This window comes from Hemicordylus capensis, chromosome 1, assembly GCF_027244095.1.
Source record: "Hemicordylus capensis ecotype Gifberg chromosome 1, rHemCap1.1.pri, whole genome shotgun sequence".
Classification (NCBI taxonomy): domain Eukaryota; kingdom Metazoa; phylum Chordata; class Lepidosauria; order Squamata; family Cordylidae; genus Hemicordylus; species Hemicordylus capensis.
Window position 1 is genome coordinate 162170868 of NC_069657.1, and position 25143 is coordinate 162196010.

The 25143-nt window shown below is 43.3% G+C and overlaps 1 protein-coding gene across 11 annotated transcripts in view; it reads left to right on the forward strand.

The window, feature by feature from the left end:
* The window catches only part of KALRN (kalirin RhoGEF kinase), a 920107-nt gene that overhangs the window by 691377 nt on the left and 203587 nt on the right, over nucleotides 1–25143 (forward strand). For all 11 annotated transcript variants that reach the window (XM_053244819.1, XM_053244856.1, XM_053244784.1 and 8 more), the window contains 5 exons: nucleotides 5091–5202; nucleotides 8512–8702; nucleotides 9076–9177; nucleotides 10683–10825; nucleotides 17246–17348. In XM_053244819.1, the coding sequence (XP_053100794.1) occupies nucleotides 5091–5202; nucleotides 8512–8702; nucleotides 9076–9177; nucleotides 10683–10825; nucleotides 17246–17348 (651 nt within the window). The remainder of the gene's footprint in view (nucleotides 1–5090; nucleotides 5203–8511; nucleotides 8703–9075; nucleotides 9178–10682; nucleotides 10826–17245; nucleotides 17349–25143) is intronic.

A 25143-nucleotide genomic window follows, 5' to 3' on the forward strand; every position in this document is an offset into this window, starting at 1 on the left:
ATGGTTCCCCCCCCCCCAAGAATTACATTCTACCACATTCTCTGCAATGCTATGGGGACAGAAGAAGGGCTCCACCCTCACAGAGTAGCTGCAGAAAAGCTTTGTTGAAGCCTTGTTCTGCAGCCCAGCACAGGTAGAGGGGGAAGCAATTTTTGCTTCTCTCTCCTCTCTCCAAAAGCCTTTTTAGTTAGCAGTAATATGTCCCTGCATGCTGTGTGACTCTCAGGGACATATACATGGAAGTGAAAAGGGATTTTGCAGGGAGAGGAGAGCAGAACTGCATATCCCCTGCTTGTGCTGGTTTGCAGAGCAAGGCTTACACAACGTTTCTCTAGCTACTATGGAGAAAAACACAGCTTTTCTCCAGCTACTCTGCCTCTGCATGGACGGAACTCTTCTCCTGCCCTCATAGCACTGTGCAAGATGTGGGTCACTATCATATACGCTTGAAAAAAAATTTTAAAGCAAGATGAGGTAGCAATCCATTTTCTTTTTAATGAGATATGTATAGACACCCTAGCTTATTTTCAACACCTGTTGGTGCTGACCATGCAGTGGCCACTACACATATACAGCAGTCATGTGCGGTGCCGACACTGTGCACAGGGAGCAGTGCCATAGCCAATAGGCTGTGGCCTATTGTAGAGCAAGCTCTGTGCCTGGAAAAGCAATGGGGTGGCGCAGGAACAGGTAAGGGCCTGCTTACCTGCTTTTAAAGGGAACCACTCCCCACCCAGTTTGGCTGCAAGAGCCCGAGCCGGTTCAGCCCTTTCTTAAGAAGCCACCAAACTGGTTCATTCACATCCCTACCACAAACAGGCGGCAGCCATGTTATATTGACTCTGCTGTTTCATCATTGCTGCTGCCTTTCTTGAGGCCTGGCCATTCCAAGTATAGAGAGTGGTGTTTCCTGCAGTGATCTGATCAAAAACAACTGTGATTTTGAAAAATCCAGAAGATTCAAGTGGCATATAGTACCACTGTGCAAGAGCACAACAAAAAGCACACTGGAGAAAAAAATTGTGCATGTACCTAAAGTAAATAAGCTATGGAAAGCTTGGAGAAGTGAGAAGGTGTTCAGTGAGAAATCTGTGCTGTTGGTGTGTCAGGACCATTTCAGTGTTAGAACAATAAATATAAAATGCTTACTAGCCTCCAATATTGTATTTTTATTTGATTTTTTTCTGCCCTGTTTTTTTTTCCAAAAGGGAGCAGCCATGTGCAGAACAATTTCATAGGAGTGGAGATGAAGGGAGTGAAAACCACAAGATTAGTGTTAGAGCTGGTTTTATAACTAAAAAAAATCTCTCCTCCCCCAGAATTGCCCTCCTATATGGCATGCCAGGGGAAATTACTTTTATTTGCTTTTATGACCTTTTTTTAAAAGAAGAGGGGGGAAGCAACTTTGCAGAGAAGGGGGGGGGTGAACAGTGCCTATTTCCCTCCCCCCCCCCGCCTTTTTCTTTTTCTTTTTTGCCTTTTCCCCTAGTAACAGGCAAAGAAGAATTTTTGTCATGGCTGGCCAAATCTGCTCATCCACACTCCCTGGAAAGAGAAATCTCTTGAAGATAAAGGGCAACCATTATCGCATTTGGTTTAGCTCTCGTCTCTGAGGGAGATTAGGCCTGTTCTGTCACATAGGCCTCAAACTCTTAGCAGTGTTAGTGTTGCTGCTTCTATATGACAATGGCCCCTTCTTTCATTTTACCATCCTCATTTAGGCATTTTATTTATTTATTTGCTTTATTTCTATATAAAACACTTTGGGAAACTTTTGTTGAAAAGCAGTATATAAATATTTGTCATATTTGTATATGGTAGGTCAGGCTGTACCAGTTGGATGTCTGGCTGATATGCCTAAAGGTCATGGGCTCTCTAGCCTTTAAAAGGAACTTAGCAGCCCCTTCTGCATATGAGGTACAAAGTTGTAAAAGCCAAATAGGAGCACTGAAGTCTAGCAGTTCTGGGGTAAAATGAAGGACGGGGCCACTGTCACAGCTAAATTGCTAAGACCTATGTGACTGAACCTATTTCCCTATTTCCCTAAGGGACATGAGCTAAATCATTCAAATATAATCATGGTTGCCTTTTATTTTCAAGAGATTTCTCATTCCTTAGGGGCAGATTTCACCAACCCTGACAAAAATTATTCTCAGCTCTTACTAGGGTGAAAAACAAAAAGAGCAATAGACAGGAACTGTTATCCCCTGCCCTTTTTTTCACAGTTGTCTCCTCCCTGCCTTTTTAAGGGGGAGAAAAATAAAAAAATATTCCCCCCCCCAATGCTGGCATGCCATGTGAGAGGGCAATATTTTGGGGAGGGGAATTTTTGTTTTGTTTTGTTATAGAACCAGCTCTAATATTAAGCTTGTGGTCTTCACTCCTCTCATCTCCACTTCAATGTAATCTTTATGGTCAGTGAAGGGACTTGAGATCATGCAGGGATCTACAAATCACAGATTTCCTGGATTTCCTTTTACAAATCCTTTTTCAGTCATTTTCAGGAATTAGTGCAAAACAAGCCCACACAACTCAGTCGGTCCTCCCACACCTATCAGAAGGCTGAAGGGAAGTTGAGCAGCATTGATGTCATAATCACTTCAGCCAAAGGGAGAGTGTTTTTACTGTGCCAGAGAAATGTGAATTTATAAGCAGAGTTTTAAAACAAACTGCTTCATGTAGGATGAAATAAAATTGCAACACTACCTAATGGTGATCTGCTTAATGGATTAAAACTACTAAAAATGCTATATGAGATTTAGGAGACATCCTCATTCTTTTATGTCAGTCCTGCAGTCTCCTTTATAACATTATGAAAAAGCAGCTAGATGTGGTCTTGAACTCTCCTTGAATCCTAGGAATTCATATGTGGATAGTATTAGTAATGTCATTTATAGGATGCTGTCGTGATAAAATCAGCAGATGAAAAGGCCATTTGAGTAGAGACAATAAATAAATATGTAAGATCAATGGAAATGCATGCTTCATGCTTGTGACATCAGAAAGCACCTTTGATTGAAAAGTATTGTTTCATTCTCTCCCTTTCCTGGAAGTTCAGGGGAACCTTTCCAAGGTCAATTTCCTTTGGAGGAAAGCAAGCTCTGGAGGCTGTGGTACCTTTGTAGTCGTTTTGTTTATTTACGAATCTGCAAGTTGAGAAGGCATTCCAGGAGCACAGAACACGTAGATAGGCAATGGTGATGTCAAAGGCAACATCAGCACTTTGGGATTTCCAAAACTGCTGCTTTGCTACAAAGCTAAGCTGCTTCTCCCAAGCTTCCCTTGTACACATACAGAGGGCTACATAAGGCTATAATCTAACATGATTTAAGCCGTCACTCTGTTAGGTGGATGTGATTTGCATTCCACTGCTTGGAACAGCTAATTAGAGCTAATTGGAGCCAGCGTGGTGTAGTGGTTAGAGTGCTGGACTGGAGTGCAGACTGGGGAGACTCGAGTTCAAATCCCCATTTAGCCATGATACTTGCTGGGTGACTCTGGGCTTCTCTCTCAGCCACTTCTCTCTCAGCCTAACCTACTTCACAGGGTTGTTGTGAGGAGAAACTTAAGTACGTAGTACACCGCTCTGGGCTCCTTGGAGGAAGAGCGGGATATAAAATGTAAAAACGATTTAAAAGAAAATAATTATAATAATTAGAATCCCTCTGCATCTTAGTAAATCCAAGAGCCCTCTGGGTACTGTTGACACTCCTGATTTTGTTTGGGCAGTTCATAATATTTCCTGTATGTCCTGAATGAAGAATGGTTACTTTTCAACACAGTAATTTCAGAAAAATTGAAAACTGTGGATATGTACAGGCCTGTTGTACAGTTACCCCTGTTAACAAAGCAAAGAGACATTCTCTTCTGTTTAGCAGAGAGAGAGCAACTGTCCCTACCCAGCCCAGCCCAGCCCAGCCTCCCTCCAGTGGTTGTTGTTGGTGTCTACTTTGTTTCTTTTTAGATTGTGAGCCCTTTTGGGACAGGGAACCACCTTATTTATTAATATTTTATTCTTTCTATGTAAACCATTTTGAGAGCTTTTGTTGAAAAGCCATATATAAATATTTATAGTAGTTGTAGTGTTTTCATATAAATATCACCATCTAAATGTCTTTTCAGGCTTCTGCATGTGGAGAGAAAAGTAGGGACACACCACTGGCCCTGGCCCTTAGCCTCCACACACAGAGGTGAAGGTCTGAAAAGGTGGGCCTAAACCCATACAGCTCTCCATGTGTAAGCAGTCCTCATGATTGGGAACCTGATCATACAGAACTGCTGACAGCATGGAGGGCTATAAGTTTTCCTTTTCAAACCTTCTGGCTGAGGCATGGAGCTCAGGGCAGACTAGCAAGTCATGAGGACATCAAAGTCTGGAGGCCACAGTCTCACTCTCATGTTTAGTCTACATGTGGAGGGGCCATCTCAAAGAAACTCGTGACTTAGGACCATGTCGACCCTTTCAAGCTCCCATCAAGCTCTCCCTTCTCCATTTTTATCATGTAGGGCCAGTTTGCCTGACTGGCCTGCCCTACTTGTTAAAAATGGGAGTGGACTGTGAGAACACACAGTTTTCCCTCTCAAGCACACTGTTAGTTGCATTGGGTGGTTCGTCTGAATCACTCCTCTATACACAGTCCAAATACTATTTTCGAGTAGTTCAGATTAACTGCAGCCCCACATGACAGAAAAACAGCATATTAGAGGGAAGGGGAGATGTGTGCATTCATGGTGTGCTCACATCTTTATCATGTGGGGTGGCCTGGTTGGGCAAAGTATCATCTGAAATGGCCCATACACTGTATAATAGGCAGGTGAGAGATTCTTTTCTTCATCACTGGGCAGAGCTAAAAGGTGCCTGGGATCACAGAGGAGACAGCTGACTGGGGCATTATAGTAGTATAAATGCCTGTCCGATTTAATTTTCACACTCAGTAAAGCTGAGAATGAGTGCTTGCTACTGAACTTGTTTCAACATTATTTGCATCTAGCTGGAGTCCCTCGCTCAGAGTTCCCAATACCTTGATTCATGGCAACCAACAAAGGACAACCTTATTGAGTCCTCAACTGTATTCTGTGTTTTTCTTCAGGAGCTTTTAACATGCTGTGAAGAAGGGAAAGGAGAACTCAAGGATGGTTTGGAAGTGATGCTCAGTGTCCCTAAGAAAGCTAATGATGCCATGCATGTTAGCATGCTGGAAGGTAAGCAGAACTTGGGAGCTGGGAGGAGAATTTGCTAATGCCTATATATATAAATGTTGTGGGAGGAGAAGAAAATCTTTGGATTGTTTTGGTGCGGACAGCTATTTTTGTAGATTGATGGCAGATACTTCTTGCAAATACTTGGCTTTATTAGCTATGAAGATTTTCTATTCTCAGTCACAACAGATATTAAGCCGTTAAGAATATCACACCTTTGAAGGTCTTTTTTTTTTTTACACAAACACTCACACACTGCTTGAAGTTGTTACATGTTGTCCAGTTTTTACCAGTACATAATTCTACCACATCGTTGCTATATCCCTTTACTATGCTATAGCATGTTGTTGTTGTTGTTCAGAATGTTTGTATACCAAATGTGTATACCAGAATGTGTGTATACTTTTTTTCAACAACAACAAAAGTTCTCAAAGTGGTTTCCATAGCAAAAGAATGAAATAATGGTTTCTTGTCCCCCAAAGAGCTCACAATCTAAATGCAAACACAAGAGAGACACCAGCAACAGCTGCTGTAAAGATGCTATACTGAGGCTAGATATGGACTGGACAATCACTCTCCCCCTGCGAAATACAAGATATATTCTCATAAGAGGATCAACAAATGCCTCTTTGACCAGTTAGCAGAGATGGGTGGATCGGGGACAAGTACATGTGTGGATTGCTAACTGGTTGAAAGACAGGAAACAGAGGGTAGGAATAAATGGAGAGTTTTCACAATGGAGGGAAGTAAGAAGTGGGGTCCCCCAGGGATCTGTACTGGGACCAGTGCTTTTTAATTTATTCATAAATGATCTAGAAGCAGGGGTAAGCAGCTATGTGGCCAAATTTGCAGATGATACCAAAGTCTTTCGGGTAGTGAAATCCAAAATGGATTGTGAGGAGCTCCAAAGGGATCTCTCCAAACTGGGGGAGTGGGCAACAAAGTGGCAAATGCAGTTCACTGTTGGCAAGCGTAAAGAGATGCACATTGGAACGAAAAACCCCAACTTCAAGTATACGTTGATGAGATCTGAGCTGTCGGTGACTGACCAGGAGAGGGATCTTGGGGTCGTGGTGGACAGCTTGTTGAAAGTGTTGACTCAATGTGCAGCAGCTGTGAAAAAGGCCAATTCCATGCTAGGGATCATTAGGAAGGGGATTGAAAATAAAACGGCTAAAATTATAATGCCCTTATACAAAACTATGGTGCGACCACACTTGGAGTACTGAGTACAGTTCTGGTCACCACATCTAAAAAAGGACATTGTAGAACTGGAAAAGGTGCAGAGGAGGGCAACCAAGATGATCAGGTGCCTAGAGCACCTTTCTTATGAGGCAAGACTACAGCACCTGGGGCTTTTTAGTTTAGAAAAAAGACGACTGCGGGGAGACATGATAGAGGTTTATAAAATCATGAATGGTGTGGAGAAAGTGGATAGAGGGAAATTCTTCTCCCTCTCCCATAACACCAGAACCAGGGGTCATCCCATGAAATTGATTGCCGGGAAATCTAGGACCAACTAATGGAAGTACTTTTTCACACACTGCATAATCAACTTGTGGAATTCTCTGCCACAAGATGTGGTGATGGCCAACAACCTGGATGGCTTTAAGAAGGGTTTGGTCTATCAATGGCTACTAGTCTTTGGGCCACCTCCAGCCTCAGAGGCAGGATGCCTCTGAGTACCAGTTGCAGGAGAGTAACAGCAGGAGAGCGGGCATGCCCTCAACTCCTGCCTGTGGCTTCCGGTGGCATCTGGTGGGCCACTGTGTGAAACAGGATGCTGGACTAGATGGGCCTTGGGCCTGATCCAGCAGGGCTGTTTTTATGATCTGATGTTCTTATCCTCTGGCTTTGCATACTAGGTTGTATCCAGAGATGCACAAGCAGAATTCAACTTGTGAAATTGGGCTTTAATGGCTCAGCATCACCACAGCAGTCTCTCCTGAGGGTCCAAAAAGCATCTCATGTGGTGTTGGTGGGGTCAGGGGACCCTCCAAAAGGTTGTGGGATGAGGCATGGAGCGGGGGATTGCAGGGTCAGAGAGAATTGCCAAAAATTGGGCAGAAGCACCTTCCATGAGCAGAACCTCCACCTGCACAGGGTGCAATTGTTGACAGTTCCCCATCCTCTTCTGGATAGTTCCCTAACCTTCAGGAGAGGCTTTTGAAGGAGTGGGGGTGTTAAGAAAGATATCATGAAAAGGGGTGCAGGAAGGTATCAGGAAAGCCCCATTGGATGAGAAAAGTCCACTTGCACAACTTTGGTCCAGTCTAATGTTCTTCTACACTTGTGGTTCATAGGTATCCCTCCCAAGCAGAGGGAGTTATCAGCCTGTTCTTTGCTATGGTACGGCACCACCCCACAATGACTTGATCTGATACTGCAGCTCTTCAGCCCAAGAAACCTGATGAACCAATAGAGACCATACTGGCTCTCTATAGCATTTGTTCCAGGCATGGTTCCTCAGTCTGAGGAGCACAGACTGGCTTTCCTTTTCCCTTTCCCTTTTCCCATAAACCACTGCTTATCACCACCCATCTATTACCACATCTTCTGCTTCTCGCCCTTCTAATTCTCATCTACCCAATCCAGGGTCATCCTTTCTTGACCATATCTTCTACCTCTGGCCTTTTTGATCTTCTGGCTCTCAACCCCAGCCTCAGCAGATGAGCACTTCTGCTACCCCTGACCCCTTTGACCTCCATATGCCTGCTCTGCAATTGGACACACCCCTTCCCAGCTGCAACTTGGGACCAGGCGAGGGTCTAACATGTCTGTTCTCACCTTAATTTTTTGATCCCTTTTACAGTAAACAAAACCCTATTCACACGTTGTGTTCAAGATTGGTACAAATGCACGCTGGTATGGCTCTGTATACAAGTATTTATTCATACATTATTTATTCATACATTCAGTTATTCCTACATTATGCTGAACACAGGTACAGCAGTATAATTTCTATCTGTGCCTACATTTGCGGGAGCTGTACCCAGGTTCACTTAACATGAACACAAGTACAGTCATTCACACAAAAACTGAATAGGGCTCTAGAGGAGAAAAAGGGAAGTTGGGTGATAAAACCAAGGATAGAAAACAAGCTTGATCTCACAGGGACATCACACACAATTTTGGTGTCTCAAAGAGTGTTAGGGCATTTATAATAAACATGACCCTTTTGCCTGCTTCCCTTACTTTCGATAATTGTCTCGAGAATAAACGTATTTCTTGGTTTTGATCTAGCAGCATCTGAAATCAATTGCATGGGATTATCTTTACGTTTTTATTTTCTTTGACTTGTTTTATTTGTAGGTTTTGATGAAAACTTGGATGTTCAGGGAGAACTGATCCTTCAGGATTCCTTCCAAGTCTGGGACCCCAAGTCTCTCATTCGGAAGGGCCGTGAGAGGCACTTGTTTCTCTTTGAAATCTCTCTTGTGTTCAGCAAGGAAATCAAAGATTCTGCGGGACACACAAAATATGTTTACAAGAACAAATTACTGGTATGTCTGCTAGGTTGAACATTCTATAGGCTCTCTGCTAAGTACAGAAAAAAAAGATATAAAGGTAGATGACTTTGTCTCAGATTTGAAGATGTGATCAATCTGGTGATACATGATCAAATTCCAAAACCATCAGGGATTTGACCATGTGGTCTAGCTTTATTCTACTTTACCAGGCAAAAGCAGGATAAAGCTGACCCTCCTGGTCTTTTACTAGGAAGCAAAGTACATAGGATACTTGAAAAGCTAACACTATTTAATGTGGCAAAATCATTGCATGATAGTGTAATAGAATGTTATATGTGAGACCTGTCTATCTTCATTTCTAAACTTTTTGAAAATATGTTTTGCAATCATCTCTTCATCCTAACAGACCTCAGAACTAGGAGTTACAGAGCATGTAGAAGGCGATCCCTGCAAGTTTGCCTTGTGGTCTGGACGGACTCCCTCCTCTGACAACAAAACAGTGCTGAAAGTGAGTCTCCAGCTTGTTTTCTCTGTCATCAACACAGTTGTTTTTGTTTTTTGCTTCTGAACCTGCAATGGCCAGTAAACTGGCTGCCTACAGAATCTACTTGATCATCCATTAATGATGTAGCAGCAGAACAACCATACCTGTGTCTATATAGATTAGGATTCTACTTATTATATCTGGCAAAGTGGCTTCTAAGCTCACAAAAGCTTAGATCACAATACATTTCTTTGTCTTTAAGGTGCCATAGGATCATTTTTTTATAGTTACCACACACACTTAAGAGGTTTCACTTAGCTTCAGACTTTGAACTCAGTGGGCGTAACCTCAAAAGAGCTTTGTCAGATTCAGAATTCTAAAACACTTATTCTTGGTAAGAAAGATATGAAATACTTTAACAGAAAATAGGCTGCATTTGTTCTTTGGGCATTGGTATGCAGCATTGTGTCTAAGACTACCCTCTATTTAACTCTATATTCCTGTTCTTCGTCTTACTCAAGTTTCTCCCTGGACTTTAACCTGACTGCCTGCTCTCAATTCTGCTAATGTCCCTAGTCACGCTCATGGATATTGAATCAGATCTGACCCTGCAAGATTTCTGTATCTAACCCAGGTTTTATTACTGAATCATGAGTTAGCTCATGCTTACATTTGGGTTACTAATGCAGAGCATCCTGGTTCTAATGTACAATTCTTCAATTTTTACTAAGTTTTTCTAAAAATTTAAGTAGGATCCAGAAATTTTATGAGAAATTAAATCATGTCCAAACACCACTAGGGAAATCCCATATGGCCCAAATGAATGCAGGCACCTAATACAGGAGCACTAGAATGAAGGAGCAGTCAGATAGAAATGCATTTGCAGTGCAAACTAAAACATGGTTTATTTTATTTTTATGTATGTATGTAAGTATGTGACACATTTGTATAGCGCTCAAAACGCAAGTCTCTGGGCGGTTTACAAATATATAGAAGTGAAATGGTCTGCAGCATCATTGTCTGAAGTACAGCATGAGATTTCCCATTCATTGCTTACAGCAGAAGAGAAGCTGGTTCATTGAAAGATCCTCTATAAAAACCTTGCTCTTTTACAATCATTTTGACACGGAATTTCTTAGCTGTAGTGATTTTCTTCCCACCTGAACAAACTAGTCATTCTTGCTATCCCCCCACCTCCACCCACCCCAAACACAAACAAAAACACAAATCTAGGATTGTGGATGTTTTGTTTGAGAAATCCTAGCAGTGGAACAACATCTCATTTCCCCACTATAGGGCATATTGTATTTTGTGTGCTACATATATTTATCTAGCACTTATCTGCCTCGCTCTTGCTAGTGCAGCTGGCGATCTACGTTTGGCACTTGCACTTTTGCTGGCTCACCCCAGCAGTTAATTCTACAATGCAGACAAAGGAGTGGCTAGAACTGCAACAAAGCACTGGAAACATGGACCCATCTTTGTAAAAACATCATAATGTTGTCTTCTGTTTTCCCTGATTAATTTAGGCATCCAGTATTGAAACAAAACAAGAATGGATAAAAAATATTCGGGAAGTGATACAAGAAAGGATTATACATGTAAAAGGAGCTTTGAAAGAGCCAATACAGCTTCCTAAGACCCCTTCAAAACAAAGAAACAACAGTAAGAGGTAATCTTAGACATTCCTCACAAAATCTACCTGTTTAAACCTCTGATGCTCTGCTTATGATGATGCTTGTTTTGCTATGGTGGGTTTCTGCAAATTCATCAACCAAGTAGAAATTGTATAAATAATAATAATGTCAATAAATAGCAGTAGCACAATAAACCTCTGTTGCAGTGGTCAGCATGCGGAAGCCTCTGAGCCAAATCTGGCCTTCTTAAGTAGTGCTGCATCCACCTAACTTTCAGTCCAGAAGAGGGATAAGGAGTAACTGGCTCTAGCAATGGGACTAGCTGGAGGAGGACTTGGTTACTGCCTTGCATCTCCTTTTCAGAGTGGCCTTCCATCAAAGCTAGTTTCTTACCAAGGCTCTATTATCAGGATCTCCTAACCTGGATTGTGTTTTATATTAGCCACTATTATTTGCTGATTCTGTGGCAGACATCTTTCAACTAGGTTCTAATTTTAAATGCCAACAGAATGTAAAGTGGACTTACTTAACTGTCCCCCTGAGGACCATGGGGACATGATTTTCTAGGAAAGGCCATTGTAGGGTTGTGCCCACACCATTCCACTCAGGAAGAAATGGCTAAAATTGATAATTGAGTTTTTAAGCTCATTAAGATAATGTATATAATGTTTTAACATTTTAAGCTCAGGAAGATAATGTATATGTTTGTATATAAAGTAGTCTGTAGAGTGGGCTGCAAAGTAAGTCAAAAGCCTAGGTAGCTTGGATTTTATTTATTTATTTTATTTATTCAGTTTTTATACCGCTTTTCATAATGTATCTCAAGGCAGTTTGCAAAAGATAAAATACAATAAAATTCCATAAAAGTTATATTTAAAACCTTAAAATCAACATTAAAAAACATAAACATTTTTTTAAAAATGCAAGAAAGCTGAGAAAACCTGGCAGCCGTTAAGAGGTAAGCCTGAGTGAATAAAACAGTCTTGGGTTCTTTTCTTTTTTAAAAAGCAGCCGCAGACATCAGAGAGCAAACATTAACTGGGAGAGCATCCCAGAGCCTGGGGGCAACAACCGAGAAGGCCCTGTCCACAACAGTTGAGCCATTCTCAACATCTGCACACAGAGCAAAGGCCCCTCTGATGACCTTGTTGGGTGGGCAAAAATTATATAATCTGGAAGTGATCCATTGTCATCTGAGAAATGAAGTTACTGTGCCTGTGCAGGGACCTTCCGGGTGGATTAATTAGTTTCTCTCTGGCGTCTCTTCCTGCCATGCACATGTTCAGTACTTTCCTTAATCCGGCAGTTGGGCACCATTTTGATTCTGTTTCTTTTCGGCCGCTGATATGTCGAGATCTGTGGGTTATTGCTCCTCGGCTGCTAGGAAAGAAAGGCAATAAAAGGGACTGATTTATACGTGTATTCGGACTGTGGATATGAGTTTACTATTCTTTGGTTTCTGGATGTTGGACTCTGTTACTTTTGGAATTCTTCAGCTCTGCTGTTAGAATGGAGGGGAAGGAGAAAAAGAAGACTACTTTTAAACGCTGCACTTGGTATAGCACTAAGTTACCTTTTACTGATGAGCATGAGCATTGTTTCTTATGCCTGGGTGAACAGCATGTTCCAGCAACTTGTAGGATCTGCAATCCTACAACCTTTGAAAAATTGCTCATTGCGCCTCAGAATGGTGTTGTATGGAGGCGCCAGAGTCAACATTGACTATGGGTCAATACCGATGCAAGGGGTTTGAATAGGAATGTCCTGAGTTCACTACTCCGTTGTCATCTTTTCAGCCAGTGTGGCCGTCTGCAACTACAGTCACGCTTCCGATGGCCAGTACTGCAACAATGTTGAAGCCAAGCTCCATGTTTGTACTACTGCAGCAATTTGTGCCACAGAGAGACCCCTTGCATGCATGTGACTTCAGACACACTTTGTCTCTGGCAACTCTGTTGGATTTTGCAGAATTTCAGTTGTTGAAGGCACAGCAGATGCTGCAAGGCCATGCTGCAGTGCAACCATCACATGTTCAACAACAGGCACCTCAAGCTCTGCCTGCTGGGACAGTACAGCCTTGGGACACCTACAGTGCCCCAGTAAGAGTTAACCAGGGCATTCAAACCGTTCCTGCTACCATTGCAATGCCTGCAGTACCAGCTGTGCCTTCAGAGGTGGATCTCCCTCAGTGTCTGCCACCATCATCTGAGGGGAATACCCAACCGCATCCACCACCATGACTGGTGGTAGAACCTGCTACATTAAGACAAAGACGAGTTACTTTCACAAATCCAGTATGTTCTGCCACTGTTGGAAGACTTGGGGGTCCAGGTCAATTGGACCAAATCAAAACTGCAACCAAACAAATCAATAGATTATATTGGAGCGGTGTTAGATGTGCAAACAAAGAGAGTGTATTTGCCTGAGGACAGGTTCCAACAGATCTACCTCACTGTGAGCCAGTTTGAAGACCAACCTTGGCAGCGGGCCAAACAAATCCAAAGGTTACTTGGTCTGATGGCCTCATGCAATGCAATGGTTCTCTATGCTCAGCTGCAGATGCAGCAACTGCGGCTCTGGATTCTGCAGTTCTTCCGCTCAAACATCGACGGTTAGCTGATGCTACTACATATTCCCTCATCTGTTCTAAGATCTTTGAGATGGTGGAAGGTGAAGAACAATCTTCTACAGGGAATAGGTTTTGAAACTCTAACCCCAACACAATGGGTGACCACAGATACCTCTCTGATGGGTGTCACAAGTTCACTCTACTGAAGAAGCTGACCAGAGATTTATGGCACAATAGCCAGTTGGAATTGTAGCTCAAGTTCCAGCTTTACTGATAAAGAGTAGGTTTTAACAATCTCACCATGAATACAGGAACAAAGAGTGAAAGCACCATAGATCAAGTACTTATCTGATAACCCAGGCTTTCCAGTAAACTTCAGAAGCCCAAATTCCAGAGTCACAAAACTCTCCAACACAAGCTCCAAGCAGATTAGACGTGTTGTTTCCAGCAGTTTGTTCAAGGCACAGGCTGCCAAATTTATAGTCAGCAGCCATGTGCACTTAATCAACACTCCACCCCTGCCAGCTGCCATAGATTCAGTCCGGCTCCTGCTGCCTTCTTGTCAGTCGACTACTTCTCCCGTAATTCCCTCACCTGCTGTTGGCATTTTTCCCGCCTGCGTCCTCGAGGAGATAGTGGCCATTCAGTCTCTGGCTCAGATCCTGACTCTTCTCTCCAAAGATCACCCAGCCCTGCTGGCCCCTCCTGCGACAAACACTCACCCTGGCCTGTCTCAACTACCTCCCCATTCAAATTACCAGCCTGCTCCTCCTCAGGCACCTCCCCACTTTCTAGTAAGTCCCCTGCCCCCCACTCCTCTCCAATGTCCTTGGGTGGGGGCATGACAGCAGTGGGGGGCACAACAAAGTAATCAAATTCAGGGATTATGGACAATGAAGCACCAAAGGATGCACATCAATTTCCTGGAACTGATGGCAGCTTCTCTGGCACTGAAGTCCTTTGCACTGTTGGTGCAGAACTCAGTCATACAGGTACAAATGGATAATAAGATGGCAACTGCCTATGTCAATCATCAAGGGGGCATGGTTTCTCACTCACTATGTGCTCTAAGAATGCAACTATGGAACTGGTGCACATCCTGAAATGTTTATCTGATAGCCATCCACATCAAGGGCGTTGAAAATGTCTTAGTGGACAACCTGAGCAGAACATTCTCGAACCAACAACATCACAAATGGGAACTGAAGCAGGCATGTTCTGACCACTTGACCTCTTCGTTGGGGTATTCCGCAAGTGGATATGTTTGCTATGGCCAAGAACAAAAAGTATCTGCAGTTTTGTTTGAGAGCGGGTATTGGGCAAACATCTCTGGGGGATGCCTTTCAGCACGACTTGGGCCGAGGCCTGTCATATATGTTCCCTCCACAAGCCCTACTCAAAGGGTAGTGGGCAAACTGAATAAGGACAATACAAGGGCTATATCAGTAATACCATGGTGATCACATCAGCCATTGTTTGCGTCGCTACTCAGACTGCCAGGAACAATTATTGCCATCTGCCCCTAGACTCCGATCTACTGACAAGGGATGAAGGGAGAATATTACACCCAGACCTTCTGCGTTTGATGGCGTGGAGAGCTGGCTATTGAAGATCTTGTTAAATAGTTGTAGACTCTCGACTAGGACAAGTTACGCTAACAAATTGAAAGGCTTTACTTTTTACACTAGAGATTGTGCATTTGACCCTTACAGGGCTTCAATGGATCAAGTTCTCTTATGCCTAACCACCCTAAAGGAATCGGGCCTACCGAACGAAACATTGAGGGTGCACCTTGCTGCTACTCTTTCAACTAAGCACAAAGGATGGCAAGGTCGGAATGCTTTCTCACATCTGCGCTGCAAAAAGTTCTTGCGAAGTCTCAATAATCTCTATCCTCCAGTATGACACCCAGTGGAACAGTGGAGCTTATCACTGGTACTGGCCTCGTTGATGGAGCCGCCTTTTGAGCCGCTTCATGCAACGGGTTTGCGACATTTGACATTAAAAACTGTGCTCCTGATCGCTATTACTATTGCTCGTGGAGTAAGTGAACTAACCGTTTTAAGGGTGGACAAACCATACACACAATTCTACCCTAACAAGCTAGTTATGTGTACTGATCTGAATTTCTTTCTGAAAGTAGTGACTGACTTGCACTTGAATCAAAATATTGTACTTCCAACTTTTTTTCAAGAGCCTCAAAACAGCTGGAAAGGAGTATTACATACATTAGATATCCGAAAGTGCCTTCTGTATTATGTGCAAGGAGTGAAGAGTATTAGGCGTTCAAAAATGCTTTTGTGTTATTTAAACACAAGGTCTGTTTAAATAACTGTTTCTGTTTCAAGACAGAGGCTATCAGATTGGTTGGTGAAACTAATTTTCTTAGCATATACATTACAGAAACAACAGCCTCTGAGAGTGGTTAAAGTACACTCTACCAGAACATACACTACTTCTGCTACACGTTTGTCTGGAGCGCGTTTTGAGGACTTGTGTGTAGTGGAGATGGACTACACATTTACCCTTTGTAAAGCACTATGCAATAAATTTGCATCTGGCTGCAGAAGCAAAATTTGGAAGAGAGGTACTGAAGAGAGTACTTGAATAGTGGGTGGAATGGCTGCACCCTCCACCATTGCGGGGAAGCTGGTAAATCACCCATTTCTCATGATGGCAATGGATCACTTCTAGATAAACAGGTTGCTTACCTATAACTTTTGATCTGGAGGTGATCCGTTGTCAGTCATGAGACCCATCCATACCTACCCCACTGCGGCACTGTAAAAAACAAACAAAACAAAAAAACTTACCTGATTTGGACAGTTGAAGATCATCTAAACTACAGGTGGTCTGCAAGAATCTGAATCAAAATGGTGTCCAACTGAGCATGGGCACAGCAGGGAGGGGTGCCAGAGAGGAGCTAATTAATCCATCCGGAAGGTCCCTGCGCAGGCACAGTAACCCCATTTCTCATGACTGACAACGGATCACCTCTAGATCATAAGTTACAGGTAAGCAACCTGTTTTACTTTGGATTTGGTCCAAAGTATATATAATTTTGAGGTCGGGTCATTTATTGTGCCTTACTATATTTGGGGCAAAATGTTGATACAAATTTAATAGAAGGTTACTTTCTCTTGATATTCTCATATTTTCAATCCAATGTCTGACAGCCTGACTAACACTTTGTGTGTGCTTCTAACAACAATGCACAAGCAGTGCTACCTCATGTGCTAGTTCCCACACTTCCTGCTCTGCGTGGAAATTATTCTGTAGGAGTGCAACTATTTCCAGCACTCCCCCCGCACTCTGGAAGCACTCTGTTACAGGGAAAACAAATCCTTGACCTTCAATACAATACATTTACACAGAGAAGGATTGAAAGGAGGGGCCGGAAAATACTTTCAACTCATGTGAGCCATAGAAAATGAAGAATACAGTAGCAAATGGATAATTAGTATTTTTTTAAAAAGAAAAGAAAAAAGAAAAAGGGTTGTATGAGCTCTTATTCTAGACCACCGAAAATGTGGGCATTGAGAAATGACCCTTGGCGATTGACATCAGCTTTGCAAAACAGCAAGGCTATAATTTAGATGGCTGGGTTTGGTTAAGTGCGAAATACGAGTTGAATGGGGCATTGGCCTACCACCCTCATTATGGAGCTATTTTGAGATGCATTGCTGTCACTGTATAAGCCTGGGATAGTCAATTTACTAGAGCAAACGTGGTTATTATGTGCTAACCTCATGGTAGAGATGACATCACCATTCTAAATTACACATTGAGTTGTAACACAAGTGTGATCATCTAGCAACCAGCTTTCACACTCTTGCTGAGTGGTTTTCAAATCCATTGAGGAAAATATCCTGTTCTTTCCCGGCAGAGAGGGAGGAGAAGATGCCGACAGCCAAGGAGATGGAAGCAGTCAGCCTGACACAATTTCAATTGCATCCCGGACCTCTCAGAACACAGTGGACAGTGACAAGGTACGATTTATTCTTGAAAATGCAGCATTGCTAATTCTAACTAGAAAAGAATTGAAATATGGATGAGCAGGCTGAGGGAAAAGTGGAGTGTTGTTTCTTTTGGAAAGTGCTTACATGCATTGCCTGAGATAGTAAATTACAGATGATTCACATGCTAGCGCTGATTTCCACTTTGGCATGTAGTTCGCTGTCTTTGAAAATGAATGTGAGCTACTTCTGCTGCTAGCATCATGAGAAGTTAAAACTTCTAGTCCAAATTCACTCCAAAAACAGACACTATAGGCAATGTACCTTTATTGGAGCACGAACACCATGAACTGCGGGTCACCCACCAAGTAATTATTCCAAGGGAATTGCTAAGAATCTGTACAGAATAAAGATAAAAGAAGTGGTTTTGGCTACAGCAGAAAATAGAAGAGATGTTCCTTTCCAAGTATTACCAATGGGATATGTCTTGTTTTTGCTCAGGAACAGCAAGTAGAAAAGAATGCATGGTGGAAAATTACAGGGAGTCAAGGGCAGATTAGCAAGGGTAGCCTGCAGCACAAACAATCCCAATAATTGCTTGGGGCAAATATGTGTTTAGGGGTGCCAGTGAAGTATTGTGTGATTTAGCAGGTGCGCCGCCAAATCCCTTGCAGTATTCCCATGGCTACGAAGATGCAGCTCCTGGATTATGCACAGCGGAGCAAGCTTCAAGAGGTGCCCCATGAGCATGAAGGGACAAGAGATGCTCCTTTAACAGTTCAAGGGATCCTAGGTTGCCCTGGTCCTGGGCTGCAAACTAGGCAACATGCCATGGGCTTCCAGAGGCAGTCGGGGGTGTTTAAGAAAGAATCCAGTGTGCCCAGGCCCATAAGTGAGCCTGTTAGAATGGATCATTCTCCACAGCAATAGACAGTGCAGCTATGGATGGATGGATTAAGTGCCATCAACTCAGTGTTGACTCTTAGTGATCACATAGATAGTTTTTCTCCAGGATGATCTGTCTTCAACTTGGCCTTTGGTGGGTAAAAGAGTCCCTGTCAGGAATGGATAAGCCATGTGGGAAGAGGAGCTGCCAGGTCCAGGAAATCCAGGAACTGGAGCAGGGGCAGCATATCAATAAAGTGCTTAGGATGCCAGGCCTGGACAGCATTTCTGGAATGGTTGGCAAGGACTTACTTCAAAGGGTTTGGAGGCAAGACTTTTCTTTGCTAGAGTTCAGGATCTGTACCTTCTCCTCCGTGACACAACAGACTACTTGAGGTTCTTTGGATTCATTTTTCACTGAATGCATTGTTCAGATTTCCGTATGCAGTTGCCTGATTACTGTTATTTGTAAGAGAATATGGCTCTGTTTTGTACTGTCTTTTGTTCCTTCAGCTGCGATGATTTATATTTTTACTTATCCAAGGGGTCACCACACAAAAGGAGTGTCTGAGTTGTAAATGTTTTAATATCAGTAACTTATTCAGGTTCAAGTAGAGTTTGTTTTGCTCCATCCCTATTAATACCTTTTGCTTGTTAAATTTTGAAATCTTTTTGGTTTGAGTTTAGTTGTGAAAGTTGATAAAGTGGGAACTTTTCTGAATAGCCCAGTGTCAATATTGTGTATTGTACATTTGGGCAGGACTGGCCCATCCTCTAGATGGACCTAGGTGGTCACTCAGGGCACCAATTCCTGTGGGGGGCGGCGGGGGGCGGGGAGAGTGCCACAACTCCCTGAGTGGAAGTTGGGTTGGCAGGGCTTGCCTCCTCGATGGTCTCTGGTTTGCTGTTCTGCTCCTCCCCGCTCAGCACGCTCTGAGTCGAACTTCTACTAGGATGCAAAAAACACCTTAGGGCCAACCTTGTATTTGGGATCGTGTTAGGTATTCTGCCATTAAGCATATGTCCTTCCAGAAGCAGATGAATAAATAAGCCACTGAGTTCTAGTATTGTTGGGAGAGCCAGCCTGTGAAACAGGAGTAAATCTTAAATCAATAACTTTTATAGGAGTGCTAAGGTAAATAAATTATGTTTGCCTTAAAGGCATGTTCCAATGTTATTGCTTTCTTTTCCTGACAATAAAGTGGCAGCTGTATGATTCTCCGTAGATGTCCCCAAGGTCAGCAGAACTAGGCAAATACATTGTTCAGCTGCAGCGCAAAATCTAGTTATGCTTCTTCTTTTTATTATGTTGACCATGTTTGTATGTGTTTTGTCTTAGTAATTAGAGAAACGTTCTCTGGTTCACTGTTGAGGTTGTGGAACTGCTGAACTTTATTAACAATCAGAGCCTCTGGATTTAAAAAGGTTGTGGGGAATGGTTGATTAAAATGAAGCACGTCACCAAAAGTCATCTTAAACTCAAAGAAAGCTAAGGCCTTGCAGCTTTAAATATGAATAAAGTCAAAGTACTGTGAATTCTACACCACTGACTTCAGGATTATTTTTTACATTTGTATAGTGGGGGAACTGAGAATTTTCATAGAATGCCGTTCTGTGAAACAGTTGCACAGTTCCAAGCTCTAGCTCTTGATTGGCACCTATAACTGAGATAGTTTCCCAGTCTCTGACTGTCTGTGGCACAGAATGTCCTTACTTCCTTCTCAGCCACACTGGCCATTAACACCCCTAGCCTGGAAAGTGTGTACACTCAATGACAAGTCAAATTCCACATGGCTACATTTCTCCAGTTTCTCGCTGTCCGTTCCAATCTGTCAGGACTGCAGGGCCAGTCTCAATCAGGCCAAAGTCAAGATCCAAGGGGCCAAACATAGGTATTTAGTACGAGTCAGGGAAGTGTCCAGGTCCCTGAAGGGGGTGTTTTACAGGAAGGGAGATAAGGTAGGGCCCAGAAGTTTGTATGGCTACTCCTAGCAACTTGATTGAAGAACCAAGCCTAAAGCAATTGTTATATAAGTTAGATGGGAACCTATTCTCTCCCCATATGACTTGTCCTGGCTGGGCTGAAGTTGCAGTATTTTTCTCTGACCCTTTTCTGGATGGTGTGTTAGGATGCAACAAAGATAAGGCAAATAGCTCCCTCTGCCTGAAAGCTGCTTCCGTGGCTCAGGAAGTAAGGATTGCCCCCCCCTCCCTGTTGCTCTTTGTCAACTCTTCTGGAGCATTTTCAGACATCAGGCTTTACCACGAGTTTACTGTGAGGCTTTACTGCGAGTTCGAAGTTGCCCAAAAAAACCGACACAAAAAGTTGATTTTTTTTAAATCCGGATATAAATTGGGCTACACTCTAATGCACAATGAAAAACCCAAATCATGTGTGAAGTGCTCCCTGATAGTTCGCAGGGACTTCAGGGTAATTCTGGCCAATATGTGAATGCACACCCTCCATTCCGGAGGAGCTGCAAACTAAAAGCCCTGTGTGGAAAAGTTCCTGGTGGTTTTTGTTTGTTTTTGCCAGAAGATCCTTGCAGAATTAGAGCAAAGGGCAGTTCTTCACACATTCCCATCCTTGGAGATACATCACACACCATTCCCTTTGTATACCATGGGAACAGAACTAGAAATTGGGTGAGGTGGTGAAAGATTCTTGGACACAAGCAAGCAAATATCCTTCCTTACCATCTACAGGCTATAGGGGAGGAGATGCTGTTCTCTTCCTTCCTCCCCAATTTTGCCATTCAACAGCTGCCACTGGCTAGACCTTAGTCTTTTCTTTGGAGTTTGCTATGCGTCAGTGCTGATTTTAACCAGACACTTTAATCTGGATAAGGTTAAGACCATGCATGTCTGAGCTGCTATAAACTGTGATGTAGAGCTGTACCATTTAAGCTAAAGATGCCTGGAGTGCAGAATGGGTGCCACCAGAAATTGTGCCTCAACAAAAATGTTCACCCTGAGGTTTTGCAAGGCACAAAAATATGTGCGAGATACATCTGTATTTATCCTATACTCTGCATCCATGGGGTGATATATTGACAGAACTGTCTTGTCTGTTGCCACTCCTAGGGCTGCTGCCAGTGTCATGCCTGACACAAGAGGTGATTGTTATGTCAAGGAAACTTGTTTTCTACCTGGCTTGTGCTTTTGAAGAGCTTGTATCTCTTGTTCTGCAAAATTGTTTTCTGAACTGTGATCAGAGGCTTACATCTATAAATGTAAAAAAGACCAACTTGTGAGGTCTGTGGACAAACAATGCTCCTTCTAAGGGCGAATGATGCAACCCTGACAACATTTAGGGATTGCTTTTTTGGAACAGGAGAATCAAGAGCTGTGAAAACGCAGGAGTGATACTTTGGCTATGATTCAATGAGTTGCTGGTCAAATAGAAAGGCAGTGGTGAGTTCAAGCCATGCTTGGCTGAGTTGCTGTAAGCTGTGATATAGATGAGATCCATGTCACTAGTATAAAGGAGAGAATCCAGGTCCGGCTTGGAGTTCTAAGGAGCTGCCAGGGAGAGTTTTAGGAATCCATACAAACTCTTTCCTCTAGAAGTTTCAATTGCGTTTCACTGTTGCCAGACATGCAGTTTGATAGCACACCTGATTGTATTCAAGTAAATACTGGGAAATTTGCAGCCTGCTACACCTAATGACTCTGGATAGGCACGGAATAAAAGAGATCTATACACTGTAAATAGAACACCTCATATGTATTTACTTAGTTTTATTTAAAGCTATAACTTATTCTATCTACAGTATTGCTGTCTCCTTACTGACAGTGCTTGTGGTTATGCACTCCATAATGCTTGCCAAACCGTGTCTGCCAGAGTCAACTGGAGCTCTTGTTTGCAGCCCGTGTTCATGTCATATTTTCATATTGCAATGCATGTGTATATAATTAATGAATTAATTGATTGATTTTATTCTAAGAAAATCAGCCCATATTTATTTTTAGCCACTAAATGCTTAGAGTTTTGTTTCCCCAGCAAACCTATTAAAGAAATCCAAAGGGTTAATTAGCCATTGTGGCCTTGAAGAAAGAAAGAAAAAAGGTCACTGTGGGCTGTTGGGAGTGATAGAAGCAGCAGCTGAGCCAATCACACCTCCTTCATTTACACTTCCCAGGAGCCCAGTTTACACCGCCACTTTGTAGTATTGTTGCCAATAGAAAAGGAAGGCAGGTGAATGTGGTTCAAGTGGAAAACTGCTTGTATGAAGCAACATCTCTGCCATTTGCACCATTCTTGCACCTTGTTTCTGAAAAAGAGGGTTAAGCTGGGATGAGTACAGTTGCATAGGGAGCCACTTCACATAAATGGCTTCCAACCAGCACTTAGCACTCAAACAGGGCCTTTCAAAGGAGCAATTATGGTTGTATGAATTAGGTCAGACAAGGGATGGGGGGGGACCCACGTGGGGGGGGCAAGTGGGGTGGCGGACCCACGCATTAAAATTTTTGGCATCCTCCCAGATAGATCAAATATATGCAGATTATTGATTTGAGAAAAATACTTTCCTTGCAATTTTAAGAGTGTGTTTATGGGTGTGGGTGCATGTAGGCAAGAGGGGTGAATGGTGTTGGCTCTGATCAATAGCTTGGGGGGGGGTGTACCTGTGAACCGTTTCAAGTATTGTAACCATATTGCCCCTTGCTGTGGAAGGGACTGTATCATAGAATCATAGAGTAGGAGGAGTCTTATAGGCCATCTGGTCCAGCCTCCTGCTAGATGTATGAAATCCAGAGTTTGAGTGTCCTCAACAGATGGCTGTTTTAAATTGCAGTGGTAACATTGTAAGTTCCTGAAATGTAGTGGGAAGATTGTTTTTAATTTTGAGGGACAGTTCTAATCTATCTATCTTCTGTGTATCTATCTAAACAAACTTCAGGCTTTTCGTTTTGAAGTTATTTATGCTTTCAACCTTAACAGTGTTAGCAGGAGCAGTTTGAGGTTTGAGAGCAATTTAGTCTTTTCCCCTGAGATGTCATGCATAATTTAACTTTAAAGCCAGAACAGACTCAGTACCACTTGCTGAAACAAAGAAAGTAAGTAACCAAATGCTCCCAATATTCGTGAAACATTCTGGTGCTTTGGTATTTGGCTGATTTATGGATTACTTTAGTCTATGCCTATGGTTCCCAACCAGGGTTCCTCCAGATATTGGTGAACTACAACTCCCATCATTCCCAGCTACAATTTATTGTGGCTGGGGATGATGGGAGTTGTAGTCCAACAACATAGATGTAACATTGGCAGGTCAGTGGGTCATTACAGGGGAAGGGAAATCAGAAATCTAATAGCTGTTTCCCCTTCCAACTGACCTGCCAGCTCCTTTGACCTTGGGGAGCAGTGCCAACCACCCTTGGAACCTCACCTTGCTCCTTTGTAATGCCAGGTCAGTCCAGAACAAATCAGAAACCATCCATGATCTGATTCTGGATGAAGGAGCCGACTTGGTATGTATTACGGAGACCTGGTTGTGGGAGGCTGGAGGCCCAGTCTGGTCTCAGCTTCTCCCTCCAGGGTACTCTGTTGAGGTGCAGGTGCGGGCCCGTGGGCAGGGAGGTGGAGTGGCTGTGGTCTATAAGAATAACATCTCCCTTACCAGGATCCTGTTGAAGTGTCAGACCATATTGAATGTGTGTACGTGAGTTTGGGGACCAGGGTGTCACAAGCTCATCCGTGCAAGGCTTGATCCAAGATCACCATCTGAAAAGCCAGTAGCTCAGGGATCATCCTGTGTCTGAAACAAAGCACAAGAGAAACAAATCACTATTGAGTATCAAGTTCACCCTGTCTCCCCTGCACCTAGTTTGTTCACCAGATTACAAGAGTCCTGAGCCCAAGGTCCACGACATCACCAAGGGAGGTCTCAAGGCAGGGTGAAGCAGCCCGATGTCTGGTTCAGGAACCAGGTCTCAAGTGGCTGGAGTCAGGGTCTCAAGGGTCCAAACAAGGAGTTGGGAAATCCAAGCAGCCAAAGGCTGATCTGTAATAAGCCCAAGTGACGCATTGCTTTTCAGCAGCTTGAACTGTCTGCAGTTGCTGTCTGCTGGCTAATTTATGGTGCTCGGCTAATTGCTCTCCTCCTCCAGTCAGCTGTTGGAGATTCAACATTAATCTTGTATGTTAAGAAGACACTGACTTTGCCTCACTTGCTGCAGCTGCTGCCAGCATTTGGCATGCCTTCGCTCTTGAGGGGTAATTGGTTGTTCCTCTTCCAGCTCAAGGTCTGACTTTTCACCCCATATCTCTTCTGCTTCTGACAGCTTCATCTTGGCCTGTCTCAGCTGCCTCCTGCAGCCCAACTGTCGAGCTCTCCCCTTCGGGTGCTTCCTCCTCTGCTGGAGGGTTGTCAACTTCCCCCTCCTCTTTGCTCTCCATGGGTGAGGGCATGACACAGGGATAGATTGGGATTTCTGTTGGTGTAACAATCACCCAGCTGCCTGACAGAATCACTTACTGAGTTCACAGACTTGGTCACAGAACTCACATTGGAGTCTCCCAGACTTTTGGTGCTGAGGGACTTCAAAGTTCATTTCGGGACCAGTCTGTCCGGGGCAGCTCAGGAGTTCATAGCAGGCATGACAACTAAGGGCCTATCCCAAGTGGTCTCGGGATCGACGCACATTGCTGGTCACACGCTTGATTTGGTCTCTCACTCTGATCAGGGTAGTGTTTCTTGCGTGGAGACTCCTGTGATTTCCCCATCGTCATGGACGGACCACCATCTGGTTAAGGTTGTACTCACAATCACTCCCCAGCTTCGCAGGGCTGAAGGGCCTTTTAGGATGGTCCGCCCGAGAAGGTTATTGGATCCATTAGGATTCCAAAAAGCCTTGGAGGGATTTAGTGTTGGCTCTGCTGGCGATCCTGTTGATGTTCTTGTGGAGAACCGGAACAGCAAACTCACAGGGGCAGTAGACA